The following is a 19,267-nucleotide window of genomic DNA, read 5'->3' as shown; positions in this document are numbered from 1 at the left end:
CCTGGCCTGCTGAGTTTTTCCAGCATTTTCTGTTGTTATCCCTAACTTTATTTGGTGTGTTTAGTGTGTATGTATCACGCAAGTACAGCATATTTTTGCTCCGGACTGATCGTAAGATAATTAGCACAAACTAACAAAGCCAGTACTGACTATCTCTTGTGGTACAATGTCACTGTCTCTGTTTCAGATCCTCCATCCAGACAAGCCCAGTCATTAAGGTAAGAAGTGGAAATTTCCTCAGACAGAGCGACGGTCTTGTCAACATCAAGGCTGCAAACTAGGTTGTTCAGTAAAATAGATTTGGCTGGTCAATGTGAAGTATTCACCACAACATCCAAGTTGCATGTCCAGTTTGACTAATATTACAACAACAATTTGTATTTATATTGCGCCTTTAACATAGATCAAACGTCCCAAGGTGCTTCAAAGACGTGAGGAAAAAAATAAATGCTGAGCCAAACAACGAGCTATTAGGAGGGGTAACCAAAATGCAATCAAAGAACATAAGAACATAAGAGATGGGCTTTAAGGAGAGTTTTAAAGGAGGAGAGGGAGATGGGGAAGTGGAGGGGTTTAGGAAGGAAATTTCAGAGCTTGGGGCCTAGGTGGCTGAAGGCATGACCCCCAATGTCAGGACAAAAAAATGAGATGATCCGTAAGAGGCTAGAGTCAGAAGAACGGAGAGATCGGGGTGGGGGGGGGAAGGGATATGGGGTCAGAAACTCCGGTCGAGATCAATAGGACGCCAAGGTTGCGATCAGACTGGTTCAGCCTGAGACAGTGGCCGTGGAAGGGGACGAAATCAGTGGTGTGGGAACAGAGTTTGTAATGGGGGGGCTGAAGATAATGGCTTCGGTCTTCCCAATGTTTAGCTGGAGGAAATTGCGGCTCACCCAAGGCTGGATGCAAATACAGAAGCAGTGGAGAGGCGGAAAGATGTGGTGGAGAGTTAGAGCTGGGTATCATCAACGTACATGTGGAAGCTGACCCCATGTCTGAAGATGATGCTGTCAAGGGCAGCATGTAGATGAGGATTAGGAGAGGCAGGGATAGATCCATGGGAGATTCTGGTAGTAACGGCAGTAGGAAGACAAGCCATTCCGGGAGATACATTTACTACAATCAGATAGGGAAGAGTGGAACCAAGCGAGGATAGTCTCACTGAGATGGACAATGGAGGAGAGGTGTTGGAGGATGATGGTGTGATCAGCTGCGATAGGAGAGAGGATTTTTCAAGGACAGAAGTTAAATCAGAGATTGGTGACTGCTCACTCTGTACTTGGTAAGTAACAGTAGAATGTTACTTCAGTCTGAGGTTTGACTTCCAATGACACAGCTAAGACGTCATGGACAGTTTTGTTCTCAACTTTTTTCTATCGAAGTATAAAAAGGGATGTGCCTAACATTAGTGAAGCTAATAAGGTCAAGCCAGACCAAAGCATTTCTCACAGGAATATCAAGACAGGCTTGTCAGTGATGTCCTTCACAGTCTAATAACCTGCCAATGGTCACCATCAAGGCTAACGCATGATCAAACGCCACTTGGATGGTCTTCACCTATGGATTAATGACCCAGTGAAGGAGTCAATGCCTTCAGGAGCAGAGGGGAAACAATTGGAAAGCAAGAAAATGCTAATAAGGAAATGCAAATGAGCAAGGGAGCATGGCCTTGGTTAGAAACAAAGAAGAAAGACCACCGGACCTCCCAAAGCGCTTTACAGCCAATTAAGTACTTTGGAAGTGTAGTCACTGTTGTAATGGTTAAAGTCAAATATCCAGCTAGTGACTGCATTAATCTATTTAAAGAACCATCATCATGACTATATTGTGGTGACTAATCCTGTCATCACTCTTCTTTTGTGGTAAGCTCAGAATAGGTTTTATGAGCAATATAATTCAGTTTTGAAGGTAATTATCCAGTTGTGGAACTGCTCAACCTGTGTAATAGTAGCACAAGCTCAGACAGGTTAATTGTCACTCATTTCACTTAATTGGTTGCCATATCTAGGTTGGCACAAGATGCCATGAGACTTTGTCGTTGTGCTGTCCCCTTTGCCAGCGCCAACAGCTGTCTACCCATTATCACTCTGCCCTTCAGAGATTCTCACTTGCAGTCCCACCATCTCAGCTATGGCCTTTAGAAGAATGCAACATAGAAGAAACTAAGGGGGAAGATTGCACTGTTCACAGATTTTAGCAAAATTGTAAATGGAATGTGCTTACAATTTCGAAGTAAACAGTGAGCAGCAGAAATATTCCCTTAATCACGTAGCTCAGAGCGACAATTGGATTCATCACCCTCCAGAGCCTCTATCTGAGCAGGGCTGTGTTATCCCAATGTATGCGCCAATGAGCAATGCTGTTATTAAATATCATTAGCTCAATCTGGGAGTTGTGCACTGAACAACGTAGGTGAAGCTGAAGTCTGCAATGATCACAAAAGGCTTTTAGCGCCAAGGTAGGCCCGAAGCGGTGCTAAAATGAACATTCTATACCAAGACGGGATCTTAGCACCGAGAACTCTGCCAAATTTCAGGATCATTGGCAGAAACAATGGAACGAAAGCTGGTGATTCACGCACGAGTTATACTGCTCATGCAGTAGCTGGAGCGTGTGGGAGGAATGCGAGCAGATAGCTGTAGATTAATAGTACATTTACCTAGGACAATACAGAGCCCCACAAGGGCACATTCTTGCTGACATTGAGCTCTGCTCACCAACCTCCCACTGATGAGGAAACTGCAAAAACTCAGACCAGCCCTGATAGAAAAGAGCTGACTGTCCAAATCATTAAGAGATGGTTGAGTGAGCTGCCAGCTTATTGTTTAACTTCAGGTTTAAAAAGTTGGCCCCACACTGGCTGCAGTAAGAGCAGCAAACTGCTGATTGCTATGAAATGGGGGAACGTTCCACACTACAGGTTTGAGATTGGCTTGGTGCAAAGGATTGTGCCGCACCAATGTCAAAGCGTGCAGCATAATGAGCATTAAAACAGTGCAGGGACCAGCATAGCTTTGCAATATTTTTCTTAAATTGAGAAACCTGGCTGAGGAACCAAAACCTACAAGTGCAGGTCATCACAAAGGTTGAGGTCATGGGCAAACAAAATGAGGTAGATCAAATCGCAGCAGGTGACACCAGTTAGATTTCAGCAGGAATAAAGTACTGATAAATTAGGATAACACTGAGGGAAGTAAGGAGTCCCACAGTCATGAGGTCTTGGGCTAGAATGAGTTAGCGGAGGACATGGTCCGATGGCTTTAACACAGTGAGGATGCTGGAAAGAAAAATGTAGCATGTAGGATACAAAAGTACTGCGAATGCTGGAAATCTGAAATAAAAACAGAAAATGCTGGAAATACTCAGCAGGTCGGGCAGCATCTGTGGAGAGAGAAACAGAGTTAATGTTTCAGGTTGATGGCCCTTCGTCAGAACTGGAAAAAGCTGGAGATGGAACCAGTTTTTAAGCAACAAAAGGGAAGGTCTGTGCCTTGCACCAACATCCCTTTTGTCTCTTAATCTCTCCTGCCTTCCATCCTATCACAGACCTTCCCTTTTGTTCTTTCCTCCCCTCCCCCCTTTCCCTGCCCCTGCACTTTCTGTTTTTATTATAGCATGTAGGATGGTGTCCTTAAAGCTTAAGAGATACCAAAAGAGGAAAGAAAGAATTTGCACTTATATTGGGCCTTTCACGACATCCCAGAATACTTTACAGCCAATGACATACATTTGAAATGTAGTCACTGTTGTAACATATGAAACGCGGCAGCCATTTTGTGCAGAGCAAGGTTCCACAAGCAGCAGTGAGATAATCCCCAGATAATCTGTTTCAGTGATGTTGGTTGAGGGATAAATATTTGCCAGGGCACCTTCTTCGAATAGTCACAAAGGATCCTTTACCTCCACCTGAGAGGGCAGGTGGAGCCTTGGCTGAACATCTCATCCAAAAGACAGCTCCACCGACAGTGCAGCACTCCCTCAGTGCTGCAGTGAAGTGCCAGCTTAGTATTTTGTGCTACGGGACATTGAACCGACAACCATGTGACTCAGAGCCGCGAGCGTTACCATTGAGCCAAGACTGACCCCTCAAGCCCTGCGGAGCAATAACTGTGACAGCGTTGATAAAATAGAGAGCAATACGAAAAGTTACGATGGACGCAACTGATAGAGGTGAATTCATCGTTGGAGGGGGCGGAAGCTTTTTCTTGCATCCTGTCCAGGGTACTGGGGAGGTATCACAAGAGCCTGCCACATACAGCTATTAAACAGACTTGGGCTTTAAGAGTTAAGAGATGCTGAAGGAAGTGCTTGGCAGAAAGGAGCAAAGAGAAGTGGCTTTGACTTAGCAGCGAGGAGATGTGGGAGTTCCATCTGGGGCAGGAATTGAAAGGAAGTTGGCAACATTGCCAAAGTAAACTCTGCAACAAGATTTCCCAGTATACTGTGTAGCCTTCGATCAACCAATTGCAATCTTTGTTTATTTTGTTAAAATTTTAATACAAGGCAAATCCGAGTGGCCCAGCAACTAGATATTATTGGAACCTTGAAGAATTACGTGCAGGACAAAGGCCAATCAGACAGAACCATCTGGGGCCGGAATTGAAACCAGTCTGGGACAAGGCGTACTGGCCAACACTTCAAAAACTACTAGAAAATGATCAATCTGCACAAAATCATTAAAACACATGCCATTTTTCTTTTACTGATAACTAAATAAGCAACATTGCACACAACCAACAGCAATAATACAGAATAAGGATTGTATTCAATACTGGCTGTGGGTCACTAATCTCACGTTGCTGTCAACATACTCCAGCTGCAATGCCGCACTCCAGTTATTTTCGGGCTGTCATTCCAAAACTCAGACAGACGCTCATTAAATTAGATACAAGTCTCCTTGAATCAGACAGACTGGTTCAGAGAAGCGGCTTAATAGAGAATTACTTCATTTCCCACAGAAATGTTGCAATATCAGGAGCCAATCAATAAAAATATATATTACAAATAGAAACATAGAACATAGAAATCATAGAAAAATAGGAGCAGGAGTCGGCCATTCAGCCCTTCGAGCCTGCTCCGCCATTCAATATGATCTTGGCTGATCCTCTATCTCAATACCATATTCCCGCTCTCTCCCCATACCCCTTGATGCCTTTTGTGTCTAGAAATCTATCTATCTCCTGCTTAAATATATTCAGTGACTTGGCCTCCACAGCCTTCTGTGGTGGAGAATTCCACAGGTTCACCACCCTCTGAGTGAAAAAATTTCACCTCATCTCAATCCTAAATGTCCTACCCCGTATCCTGAGACTGTCACCCCTCGTTCTCGACCCCCAAGCCAGGGGAAACATCCTCCCTGCATCCAGTCTGTCTAGCCCTGTCAGAATTTTATACGTTTCAATGAGATCCCCTCTCATTCTTCTAAACTCTAGTGAATACAGGCCTAGTCGACCCAATCCCTCCTCATACGACAGTCCTGCCATCCCAGGAATCAGTCTGGTGAACCTTCGCTGCACTCCCTCTATGGCAAGTATATCCTTTCTTAGGTAAGGAGACCAAAACTGCACACAGTACTCCAGGTGTGGTCTCACCAAGGCCCCGTATAACTGTAGTAAGACATCCTTGCTCCTGTATTCAAATCCTCTTGCAATGAAGGCCAACATACCATTTGCCTTCCTAACTGCTTGCTGCACCTGCATGTTTGCTTTCAGTGACTGGTGTACAAGGACATCCAGGTCCCTCTGTACATCAACATTTCCCAATCTATCACCATTTAAATAATTCTCTGCCTTTCTGTTTATTCTACCGAAATGGATAACTTCACATTTATCCACGTTGTACTGCATCTGCCATGTATTTGCCCACTCACTCAACTTGTCTAAATCACCTTGCAGCCTCCTCACAACTCACAATCCCACCTAGTTTCGTGTCGTCAGCAAACTTGGAAATATTACATTTGGTTCCCTCATCCAGATCATTGATATGTATTGTGAATAGCTGGGGCCCAAGCACTGATCTATGCTCCTGGGCCGATACTCTGTGTTGGAAGCAAACATTTGCAAAATGATTCCTTATATATACTAATGGATCTTCTGTGACGTGGATCGGCTCACAGTGAGTTGGATGACACTCTGCTTTGTCAAGACAGGAGTGTTATGTCAGATGCATTATTCTGCTGCTGAGGTGAAGGTGTGTCTCTTTCAGAGCACAAAAGTCCAATTGCTGTTAAGCAAACACTGGGTGAGGTCAATCAAGTTTCATTGCTCTTAGGCTTGAGATCAGAACCAAGCTTGAAGTACATAGCTTTCCTTCTCTTAATTGCTAAAGTCAGGCACAGGTTACAGACGTTTGGACTCCCGTGTTAATAAAAATATTTTCAATTGCTTCACTGTACATTCCAAATTTTTTCACTTTTTTTGAAAAAGTGCAACACAGAAATGTGTGACAATGCGATGCTCGAAGTGTGATGGACGCAAACACGGAGCAGGTACACTATTTTACTGTGTTAATATTAGGAGACCTCCTGTGGTGGTAAGTTGGAGAATGCAGCATTTTATGAGCGCAAGAGAATTATACCGTGCAGTTCATGATGTATTATTTTGCTGCTAAGCTGCAGGCGTGTGTCACTTCAAGCCTACGGGTTGTAATTGTCTTGTGTTTTTGAAATCAATTGGGGATCACAACTCCTGGGTCAATAAGTTAATTTCTGTAACTGGGTGAGTTTTTCGAAGATTGGCTTTCTTCTCTTTACTTTTTTTTTGAGTGCAACAAAACTTGTTTAGTTTAACAACTCAGCCGAAAAACGGCACCTCCGACAGTGCGGCACTCCCTCAGTACTACACTGGAGTGTCAGCCTAGATTTTGTGCTCAAGTCTCTGGAGTGGGACTTGAACCCACAACCGCTTGACTCAAAGGCGACTGAGCCGCAGCTGTCATGGGAGCTGTTGAACCGATTGGATGGCCAAGTTGCGCAGGCTTTATCTCAGGTTAACGAGTGGGCTCGACAATTTTGGAAAAACTAAAACAAAGCCCAATGAATCCTTTCTTAGCAGTCAAACGGTCATTTATGGGCTTGTATTATTAGCCAAGAGGGTAAATCTTACCACTTGGCGCTCCTGCGCAGAGTTTTATGCGACGAGATTGGCGCATCCAATTTTTGTGGGATTTTCCCCACCATTAAATTTTGGGCATTCCCATGAACTGGGAATGCTGAACTCTGTGTCCAAATTCTCGATATGAGCCCTCATCGTGCGAAGCTCTGCATCAGGAGTGTTAAATCATACAACTTATCTCTATGTCTACCACTAGAACATGGCAAATGAACAGTCAACAAAAACAACAACAACAACTTGTATTTATATAGCACCTTGAACAGGCGCTTCACAGGAGTGTAATCAGACAAGAAAATTGACACCAAGCCAAAGAAGGAGATTAGGACAGGTGACCAAAAGCTTGGTCAAAGAGGTAGGTTTTAAGGAGCGTCTTAAAGGAGGAAAGAGAGGTAGAGAGGCGGAGAGGTTTAGGCAGGGAATTCCAGAGCTTAGGGTCTAGGCAGCTGAAGGCACGGCCACCGATGGTTGAGCAATTAAAATCGGGTATGCTCAAGAGGCCAGAATTGGAGGAGCGCAGATACCTCGGAGGTTTGTGGGGCTGAAGGAGATTACAGAAATAGGGAGGGGCGAGGCCATGGAGGGATTTGAAAACAAGGATGAGAAATTTTGAGTCGAGGCATTGCTTAACCGGGAGCCAATGTAGGTCAGGGGAGCTGGGTGAATGGGACAAATACCTCCTTAAAAAAAAGGTAAATAGAGAAATCTAGGAAAAAAGTACAGTCCCAAAAAGTACAGCACTATTACAGTGGCCAACACATTGATAGAACTGGTGCCAGAGTATGAATATGTTCAGTGATCAGTTTACATCCTGTATGAAATCTCCAGAGTATTTGAAACATTAAAATCTCTGGTACATTGATTTATGTTTTCCCGTGGGATGAACAGGTAGCAGGGTCCAAAAATCAGCGGATCAGAACATTCTTTTTTGGGGATGGGGGGGGGGGGAGGAGTTTCAATAAGATTGAGACAAAATTAAAGAAAGCCTGGGCAAAGCCTCGGTGTGAGGCACTGCTCTATAATGACAGCAAGCTGCGTATCACACAAGCTGCAGGCAACAGCCAAGTGTCATTAATACAGTGTTCTCCCCCTCTCTCCCGTCCCAATAGAGTCTTTGAGGGAAAAATTCGTCCGCGACCATTGTGGGGCGCTAACATCACCTGGGCGTTAAATTTAGCGCCTGGAGAAAAATAGCGCCAGCGATCGCTAACTTCAGTTTTAGCGCCTCAAGGGGGAGATCGTGCGCTAATTCAAGCACTCCACTTCCTTCTTAGAGTGCTACCCCTGAATATCGGGGTGGTGCATTCTGCAGCGCTACGCACTGGGCCACGTAGCGCTGCCGCATGGAAGGGCTCTTCCCCTCATTAAAGGGGAGGGCCCAAGCCCACAACTCTGCGGGGCCTTACCTGGACCGCTGGGGAGCAGGGAGCCGTGCCAGCAGCCCGGCACACAATAGGAGTGCCGGGCTGCCAGATCACGGCACGGACTCTGTGTTCAAAGAGGCAATGGGTCGCAACGAGTAAGTCGGCAGACTTTTTTTCCCCGCCCGCTCTCTCCCCTTTAGTTAGCGCCCCACAAGTCTCCAGCTGCTCCGTTCACGCCCCCTGAATGGGTCGCCGTCATCGCCCGGTGCAGCTTCAGGGGACGTGGACCAATTTTGCAGGCGGGGTGAAAACGGGGCACCGCGCACGGTGATGATGTCATCATCGCCTGCGCAGTGGAACGGGGCGCTACTGGTTACCGCCACCACTAAACGCCCGCTGAATTTAACGGGAGTCGTTAGTGGCGCCGCGCCCGGGCGAAAAGTCATTTGCGCCCCGTTAGCGCCCCCTGGTGTCACTTTTACTGATACCCCCCGGAACGGGAGACGCAAATGCACCGAATTTCTAGCCCTTTATTCTTTCTTTCCCCAATAGGGAATTCAGGAGAAACTTCTTTACCCAGAGAGTGGTGAGACTGTGGAACTCACTATCACAAGGAATAGTTGAGGCGAATAGCATGGACGCATTTAAGGGGAAACTAGATAAACACTTGAGGGAGAAAGGAATAGAAGGATATGCTGATAGGGTGAGATGAAGTAGAGTGGGAGGAGACTCGAGTGGAGCATAAACACTGGCATGGACCAGTTGGGCCGAATGGCCTGTTTCTCTGCTGTATATTCTATGTAATTCTTCCTCTTTATTCATCAGTGGTGCACCTATAGTTCGAATAGAGGGCTTTTATCATTGCAGTGAATGCTGGGATAGCCCAAGCTCCATAGTGTTCTCCTGCTCCCTAGTGAGAGAATGCAAAAGTGCCAGGGATTGCCAGCACTGTGCACGCAGCCTTCAGATAGCAAACCTGAGGCAGGAGCCCAGAAGATTGCGATCTCAAGCATAAATCTCCTGCAACAGTGAATTTGCTTAATTTCTGTTTCATCCAGAGAATGTGAGTTCAAATCCCATCATGGCGGTTTGAGAATTGGAATTCAGTTTTTTAAAAATCTGGAATTTTTTCTTTAAAAAGCTGGTATCAGTAAAAGTGACCATGAAGCTGTCAGATTATCATGAAAACCCAACTGGTTCACTAATGTCCTTCAGGGGAGAAAACCTGCTGTCTTTACCCGGTCTGGTCTATATGTGACTCCAGGCCCACACCAACGTGGTTGACTCCAAACTGCCCTCTGAAGTGGCCTAGCAAGCCACTAAGATGCGGCAAATGCTACAAGGAACAATGTTGTGAGCGAACCTTCACCACGTAGATTGCAGCAGCTCACGAAGGAGGCCCACCACCACCTCCTCAGGGCAACCAGGATTAGAAACATAGAAAAATAGGAGCAGGAGTAGGCCATTCGGCCCTTCGAGCCTGCTCCGCCATTCAATATGATCATGGCTGTTCCTCTATCTCAATACCATATTCCCGCTCTCTCCCCATACCCCTTGACACCTCTAGAAATCTATCTATCTCCTTCTTAAATATATTCAGTGACTTGGCCTCCACAGTCTTATGTAGTAGAGAATTCCACAGGTTCACCACCCTCTGAGTGAAGAAATTTCACCTCATCTCAGTCCTAAATGTCCTACCCCATATCCTGAGACTGTGACCCCTCGTTCTAGACCCCCCAGCCAGGGGAAACATCCTCCCTGCATCCAGTCTGTCAAGCCCTGTCAGAACTTTATACGTTTCAATGAGATCCCCTCTCATTCTTCTAAACTCTAGTGAATACAGGCCTAGTCGACCCAATCTCTCTTCACACGACAGTCCTGCCATCCCAGGAATCAGTCTGTTGAACCTTCACTGCACTCCCTCTATGGCAAGTATAACCTTTCTTAGGTATTTGGGCAATAATTTGCCAGCAACGCCCACAACCCAGGAATAGAAAATAAACAGTGATTTAAAAGACTACAGAAAAGGCAATTGCTCAATTGGTGATATTTCTGAGAAGTAGAACTATGCATAGTCTCCGTTCTTCAGAGTGGGATTTCTCCGAGATGGTGGAAAATTAGCTGGACATTTGGTTACTGTCTACTGTGTGGGAGCGCTGCACTGTCAGTCCTAGTACTGTAGATCGTCGACAGTCTGGTCTAACACCTTGAAAGTACTGGCTATGTATACAGCATGTAGTACAGTACGTAAAGGATTACAGCTGACAAACAGCTGGTATTTCTGTCCCAAGAAGTTGCAGTTACACTCCAATGAACCCTGCGTGTGTGCATGAGGATACAGCTGTGTGTGGACAATATTGGACACAAGAGTATTTGCAATTTTTTTTTGTATTCTTTAAATCCAACCAATTCAGTTGGGGAAAATCGAAATTTATGCATTCAAAGGGAACTGAATATCCACACAGTGCCCAGGTCACTGATCCTTGCTTTTATTTTCCCCTGTGTAAAAGAGGGGGACTTGGGGTTGAAAGCTCTGTTGTTAAGCCTCAGTGCACTACCCTGTAGAATGCCCCTTTTATAATGTGCCTACTCACTATTGTGGGCAGTGATGTGAGCAGGAAGACATTTTTATACAGGCAACTAGCAACTCTGTGAAATAACAACAGAAGACGCTGGAAAAACTCAGCAGGCCAGGCAACATCCGTGGAGAGAGAAATAGAGTCAACGTTTCGGGTCGAAACCCTTCGTCAGGACTGAGAAAAAAAGGCAGGAAATGAAACAGATTAAAAGGCCAGTTTGGGGGTTGGGAAATGGGGGAGGGGATGAAAGAAGAGACATTAAGAGATATTCAAGGTGAGACGAGATGGTAATAGGACAGGTAAAGAGACAAAGGATGGCTCTAGATGAAGTGTGAAATGCGCTGGCAGAGTGAGAGACAGCTGCCATGTGGGAGAGAGAAAAAAAAGGAAAAGGCACAAACCAAAAGTGTGGATAAAAAATATAAAAATGTAATAGGGGCCGAGGTTATGATCTGAAATTGTTGAACTCGATATTGAGTCCGGAATGCTGTAAAGTGCCTAATCGGAAGATGAGGTGCTGTTCCTTGAGCTTACGCTGAGCTTCCGTGGAACAATGCAAGAGGCTGCAGACGGTGAGGTCTGAGTGGGAGTGGAGCGGTGAATTAAAATGACAGGTGACCGGAAGCTCGGGGTCCCCCTTACGGACTGAACGGAGGTGTTCCGCAAAGCGGTCACCCAATCTGCGTTTGGTCTCCCCAATGTAGAGGAGACCACATCGTGAGCAGCGAATACAGTATACTAGATTGCAGGAAGTACAAGTAAATCGTTGTTTCACCTGGAAGGGGTGTTTGGGGCCCTGGACAGTGGGAAGGGGGGAGGTATATGGGCAGGTGTAGCATCTCCTGCGCTTGCACGGGAAGGTGCCAGGCGAAGGGGAAGGGGTGCTGGGGGTGATAGAGGAGTGGACTAGGGTGTCTCGGAGGGTTACTCTGTGATGTTGGGGAGAAGCAGCTTTATTTAATCACTGAAATTTGAATAGCGATACACCTGGCTACCATTTCTTCTTTAACTTCTTTAATCCTATAACTTGCCTTTTATCGGGAGGTAAATCACACCACAAACTTCATTATAAGTATGAAATCAATTCTTTCTGGGTGGTTTCATAACCAATGTAGATATCAAAATCAAGCTGCACAAGACAGTTTTGAAAAAAATTTGGCATCAGGTTGGTGCCCAAGAGATCAAAACATTGATGCCAATGTGGTAGGACAAAAGCCACTTTAATGTCTTATGTTGTCTTATGAGGAAAGGTTGAGCAGGTTGGGCCTATACTCATTGGAGTTTAGAAGAATGAGAGGTGATCTTATTGAAACATATAAGATTCTGAGGGGGCTTGACAGGGTAGACACTGAGAGGATGTTTCCCCTCGTGGGGGTATCTAGAACGAGGGGCATAGTCTCAGAATAAGGGGTCGCCCATTTAAGACGGAGATGAGGAGGAATTTCTTCTCCCAGAGGGTCGTGAATCTTTGGAACTCTTTATCCCAGAGAGCTCTGGAGGTGGAGTCATTGAATATATTCAAGGCTGAGATAGACAGATTTTTGAGCAACAGGGGAGTCAAGGGTTACGGGGAACAGACAGGAAAGTGGAGTTGACACCAAAATCGGATCAGCCATGATCTCATTAAATGGCGGCGCAGGCTCGAGGGGCCAAATGGCCTGCTCCTGCTCCTATTCCTTATGTTCTTATATGTTAATAAATAAGACAGGCAGTTTCATCAGCAAAGCAACTGCAGGTAACTCAGTAAATGACTACAGATTCCTCCCCATCACCGACACTAAAGCCTTTGCGGTCTGAAGCTGCCTCCTCTGAGAAAATTCATCCATGAATGTTGCAGAAGGACCATTAATAACACTGAGTCCCAGTCTTAGTTACATACCCAGCAGTGTCTTTGTGCCTATTTATGAAGCTCCTTGGGACGTTTCTGCATGTTAAAGGTGCTATTTAAATGCACGTTCTTCTGCAAGACTACATGAATGCATTAGCAATGTCACTGAAGTAATCAATATAGAAATAAAGTAGTGGTGGGAACAAAGTAATGGGCGTGTTAATCGAAGATTGGGGAAAGTGCAGTCTGGGGAATCTGATTGATCTGTACATGAGAACAGAAGACTGGAAGAAGAATATCCTTTGGGCATCAGTACACGTGGAACAAAGTTTATTTCAGAGTTAGTGTTAGGGAGTAAAAACAGAAAATGCTGGAAATACTCAGCAGATCAGGCAGCATCTGTGGAGAGAGAAACAGAGTTAACGTTTCAGGTCGGTGACACCAGCGATGTCCGACACAATTTTGAGTCAATTGGCCTTGTTAAGACCGCCCTGTGGGCTTGCTGGCCAATTAAGAGGAAGCCGATGTCAGATGATATCAGTTGATGACGCGTCATCTGCCGGTTTTCTCAAAGGGGCCAAACACAGTTTTTTTTGACAGCTGATTTTTCAATGGTTGACAGCATTGAGGTGCTGCAAACACTGACAATCACTGTACAAAGGTGAGCCCTTGCACCCAGGCTCTCCAGTGACTCCCTCCTTAGGCTAGAACAGATGGCAGCTGCAGGTCTGTCACTGGTGAGAGAGGTTCTCCCAATGAGGTGGGACTACACAAACAATTCAAAACTTGTCACCTACAGAAAAGTCTAATTACATTAAAAATGATTTCCCCACATTTTCTTACTTCTGAAACTCACCAGTGTACCATTGGACCCTTCACACCACTTCTGCAGCTGTCATCAATGCAGAAACATTACAGTACACCCACAGCATGCCACACTTACCTGGCGTGGTTTCGGGAAGCCCACAGTAGACCTGTCAAAATTGCAAAAAGCCTCTTAACTGCCTGTTAACAACTTGTAAACAAGCAGCTAAGTGCCTATAATCCTCTTCCCACCACTAGGTGTCGGGTCCCTGCACAAATCGGGGACCCAACACCTGGGAAGATTGTCTGGAGGCGGGTTCACAGCGGGTTTCCGACCCGCTGTCAATCTTTGCGATTTTGCCGGATGTCCTGCCTCCAAACCTGCCCCCTGAGCGCTGGCAAAATTCCGGCCGTTAACTCTGTTTCTCTCTCCATGGATGCTGCCTGACCTGCTGAGTATTTCCAGCATTTTCTGTTTTTATTTCAGATTCCCAGCATCCGCAGTATTTTGCTTTTGTATTAGTGTTAGGGAGGCCTGGCGCGAAGCTGTATAAATTCCTTTTAACCAATTCTTCTCAGACTGCAAAGCAACAGCTGGTTTATTTTTGCGGGGGGGAGGCGGGATTTCAGACTCTGACTGAAATCTGGATCATCTAATTCCAAACCTGAAGCTTTGCCACCTTTCTGAAACGTAGGTGCACAAATCTCATGAGACCATCATGGAAGTCAAATGCACAGCAAAGCCTAAAGCTGTCCAGGAGTATTGGATGCATATAGATTGTGAAATTGAAAGGCAGCTCAGAAACACATAAAACTAGAAAGTGAATAAGAGTGATCCAACAGGGTAACAATGCTTTAAGAAGTATTGATGGCAACCATTCCCCCACATAGTGAACTTAGGAATTCAACAACAACACTAACTTACATTTATATAGCACAGTTAGCGCAGTTAACATTTATATAATGCAGTTAACAAGAGCGATATCAATAAACACATTTTTGACTCTGAGCCACAGAAGGAGATATTAGGATAGATGACCAAAAGCTTCATCAAAGAGGTAGGTTTTAAGAAGCATCTTAAAGGAGCATCTTAAAGGAGAAGAGAGAGGTATAGAGAAGCTGAGAGGTTTTGGGAGGGAATTCCAGAGCTTAGGGCCAAGGCAGCTGGAAGCACGACCACCAATGGTGAAGCGATTAAAGTGGCTTAAAATTCAGCTGGGACTTTGGGACAAGCTCCTGTGGGAGGGTGAAGTGGTCGGAGGCATTCTCAAGCACATCCTACCAGAACATTAACAGAGACCTAGGAGTATATTGTTTGCTCCCCCAACCTCCCTGGATGTTGGGTGAGACGTGGCTTGTGAGGATATGAAATTGGGGAAATATAACCAGGAGCAGTTGGCCTGAGATTCTCTTTCTGCTGCCTTTATGGAAAACTCAATGGCAGTGGTGGCAACATGTTTAGTTAATTGGCAGAGCAGACTCGTATTTTGTTGCACCTGAATATAATAGACAAAAATGGCAATTTGCACAATGCCAATATTTCCTGAAAGGGACTGGCTGTCTGAATCAAGCCAAAATAAGGAGTGTCCCAGTTAAATCCAATTCTGTACAATTCAGATAGATTCTGGCTTTTAAAAATATACTTCAGAACATCATTAAACATTAATCTTTTACAGAATAGGAATGGATAACCTTTGATGTATAAGGCATAAAGGTTGGAGTGGCTTTTGATGGTTAATAAGTGACATGAGGTCTTGCTTAGCCACAACTGAGTGAGGCAATGGATGATATCTCACTCAATGTAAAATTCAGAAGATACACTTTGGGAAACAAAACTTTTTGCATATTCATTCCGCAAAGTTAGCTAGTTAAAGGAAACAGTCCTGGGTCAAAATGCTGGAACTCCCTCCCTAACAGCTCTGTGGGAGTACCTTCACCACACGGACTGCAGCGGTTCAAGAAGGCGGCTCACCACCACCTTCTCAAGGGCAACTAGGGATGGGCAATAAATGCTGGCCCTTCCAGCGACGCCCACATCCCATAAGTGAATTTTAAGAAAGTGTTTTGGCTGATAGTGTTTTTTCACCTTAACGCTACACTTCATTAACAAAAAAAATGAGAAAAACAAAAAAGGCATCTTTTGCAATCTTGATATTGTTTTAACTCATTAACATTTTATATTGCAGAGAAGAGAGAAACAGAATTGTCCAGAACTGAACATTGTTGCAGCTGTGAATGGGACATTAACTCGCAATTCTACTTTCTTGAAGGAAAAAAGAATAATCTCAGTTGCTATACTGGACAAGTTTGGATTCGTTACCAGATATTACATAGAATGACATAGGATATACGGCACAGAAACAGGCCATTCGACCCAACCAGCCCATGCTGGCATTTATGCTCCACTCGAGCCTCCTCCCATCCTTCCTCATCTAATGAGCATTCAATCAGCATAACCCTGTATTCTCTTGTCCCTCCTATGCTTATCGAGCCTCCCCTTAAATGCATCGATACTATTCACCTCAACCAATCCCTGTGGTAGCAAGTTCCACATTCTCACCACTCTCTGGGTAAAGAAGTTTCTTCTGAATTCCCTATTGGATTTCTTGGTGGCTATTTTACATTGATGGCCTCTAGTTTTGTTGGGGGAATATTGTATTCCTGGTGCATGTAACCTAATACCTTTAATCTTAAAATACTCTCAGACCACGTTATAGGATTGCCTGTTATACGACCAAGCTTGGCCACCACCTATTGTAACATTATCGACTATTCCTCTTGACCCTATTCTGAACCCAGTGTCCTTTGCAACTTTTAAATGTATAGCAACACAACATTCACATAAACAATTTCCTGTCAGTTTTTCTACCTGGGTATTATGAAGCAGAATCAGGGAAATGCATAAAGAAATATATTTAGGGTACAGCCTAGTCTGATCTCAAATTGCAATTTCCACATGGATATTTTTCCTTGACTCCTCATGTTCACAGATAGTTTGACCTCCCTGTTGTGCTGCCATCTCTGTAATCCTGCTAGAATGGAATGGTTCTTGGTCACCAGCTCCTAATGCTACAAACTGCTCGTCAATGAATAGTATATAGAAACATAGAAAATAGGAGCAGGAGTCGGCCATTCGGCCCTTCGAGCCTGCTCCGCCATTCAATATGATCATGGCTGATCCTCTATCTCAATACCATATTCCCGCTCTCTCCCCATACTCCTTGATGTCTTTTGTGTCTAGAAATCTATCTATCTCCTTCTTAAATATATTCAGTGACTTGGCCTCCACAGCCTTCTGTGGTAGAGAACTCCAAATGTTCACCAACCTCAGAGTGAAGAGATTTCTCCTCATCTCAGTCCTAAATGTCCTACCCCGTATCCTGAGACTGTGACCCCTCGTTCTAGACCCCCCAGCCAGGGGAAACATCCTCCCTGCATCCAGTCTGTCTAGCCCTGTCAGAATTTTATACGTTTCAATGAGATATGTACCGGAGGACACACCTGTGGAACATATCTCCGAATGATTTGCATATACAGTAACTCATTGTACCTGTACTGGTTTATATATACAATAACTCATTGTACCAGTACTGGTTAAATACACAATGACTCAATGTTCCTGTACTGGTTAAATACACAATAACTCATTGTTCCTGTACTGGTTAAATACACAATAACTCGTGTGGAGCATAAACACTGGCATAGACCAGTTTGGCCGAATGGCCTGTTTTTGTGCTGTAAATTCTACATAATTCTATGTAAATCCTTGTACCTATATTGCAAACCTCATTACACCAGGAAAAACAGTAATCCAAAATGTGGTAGTAGAAACCCTGACTGTATAGTGCTAATATTTAGCAGTTTTGTAGTTATTTTAGAAGATTGCATTCATTTGTAGCCTCTGAGCCGGTTGTTTAGCATAGAGACTGCTCTCTTTCATTGTATATATTTTATATAATGTACATAGGCGAACTCAGAATAAGGGCTTTGTTCCCATTGGTTATTTTTAGTCTTGCAGTATTACTTATGATATCACATGATCTTGAGTCATCTCTGCTCTGTATTTGTAAATGTAAAATTAATTCATCATACTATGGTTATATAATCAACAGAATTACTGAATTGTAAGTGATGGGATATAAAAAGTGATTCAACTACCCAATCATCACCTGATGAATTATTCCGCATATCCCACTGGTGTGTGTGTCAGCTGTGGCTCAGTGGGTAGCACCCTCGCCTCTGAGTCAGAAGATTGTGGGTTCAAGTCCCACTCCATGTACTCTAGGCTGACACTCCAGTGCAGTACTGAGGGAGAGCTGCACTGTCGGAGGTGCCACCTTTCAGATGAGATGTTAAACTGAGGCCCCGTCTGCTCTCTCAGGTGGACGTAAAAGATTCTATGGCACTATTTCGAAGAAGAGCAGGGGAGTTATCCCCAGTGTCCTCGCCAATATTTATCCCTCAATCAACATAACAAAACCAGATTATTTGGTCATTATCACATTGCTGTTTGTGGGAGCTTGCTGTGCGAAAATTGGCTGCCCGGAAGTGACTCCACTCCAAAAGTACTTCATTGGCTGTAAAGCGCTTTGAGATGTCCGGTGGTTGTGAAAGGCGCTATATAAATGCAAGTCTTTCTTTCTCTTCCCCATCAGTAATTCTAGGCTTATTCCAGACATTGTACAGTTTCTGATCCATCAGCTCTTCCATACACTCCAGCCTGCCTTCATACTCTAACCTCTGCCTGGGTGATTTCTGCATTGTTAATCACAGAACTAAATCTGCTTACAGAAACAAACTTCCTATAAGGATCACAGTAAAAGTCAATCGACAACCTTCCATCCTAAGTTCCCTTTTCAGCTTTGAAAAGAAAACTATTTTTTTGTAATAACAAATATTAATTTTGTGCAATTATTACAAAGTAGAACTCAAGAAATATGTACAAGGAACAATTTTGAATTCTTGATATGCTCTGAGTAACTCAATTAAGTGGAATATTATTAAAAGATTTCTTTCTAATTTGTTTGCGGAATTTGTTGTGAAGTGTGTACTCCTTACTGTTACAAAGATATCTAACTGCAGGGAAGACCATTTGTGATCAGTTAATTATGCCAAAGGATCATTAATTAACTGAAGTGATACAATGCCCTGAGTCATGTGATTAATTGATTGGGTGTAGTGCTTCCCCATTTAATCGTGGCCTGTGTTGGTGTAATGCCGTCTCTCGCAAATGGATTTTAAGGTCTACTGCAACATAAACACTGCAGTCCTGAATTATCAAAGCAGTATCCAGAACGAGCTGGAGTCACTCCAAGTGTAAATACAGCTGTTCTCCCCCCCGTCCCTCGGGTCTTTGAAGTCACACATGAAAAAGTTTAATGGACTTGTGCACTTTCTTGCCAAATGGAACATCGAAGTATCAGACTGAAGGTGAAGTCTACCAGTCTCTAACCCAATCCTCAGCTTGCCAAAAACCTCTGCACACTGGTCAACACCGGCATTCAATTGCATCTTGACAAGTTTCACCCAAATTGTTTAATTTGATTGGTCCACCAAATAGTGTGAATTATAAAACAATCTACA

At 44.3% G+C, this 19,267-nt stretch overlaps 1 protein-coding gene across 2 annotated transcripts in view; it reads left to right on the top strand.

Annotated features, from left to right (window-relative positions):
- Nucleotides 1–18,703, top strand: part of LOC147098547 (transmembrane protein 273-like) — a 93,498-nt gene extending 74,795 nt beyond the window's left edge. For both annotated transcript variants that reach the window (XM_085970381.1, XM_085970382.1), the window contains exons 4-5: nt 188–218; nt 15,871–18,703. In XM_085970381.1, coding sequence (XP_085826507.1) covers nt 188–218; nt 15,871–15,901 — 62 coding nt within the window. In that variant the 3' untranslated portion in view covers nt 15,902–18,703. The remainder of the gene's footprint in view (nt 1–187; nt 219–15,870) is intronic.
- The last annotated feature ends 564 nt before the right edge of the window (nt 18,704–19,267 follow it).

This window comes from Somniosus microcephalus, chromosome 29 (genome assembly GCF_052327205.1).
Source record: "Somniosus microcephalus isolate GS21.2 chromosome 29, FLI_Smic_1.0, whole genome shotgun sequence".
Classification (NCBI taxonomy): Eukaryota; Metazoa; Chordata; class Chondrichthyes; order Squaliformes; family Somniosidae; genus Somniosus; species Somniosus microcephalus.
Note: the sequence above shows the minus strand (reverse complement) of the source record. Positions and strands in the feature narration are given on the sequence as shown.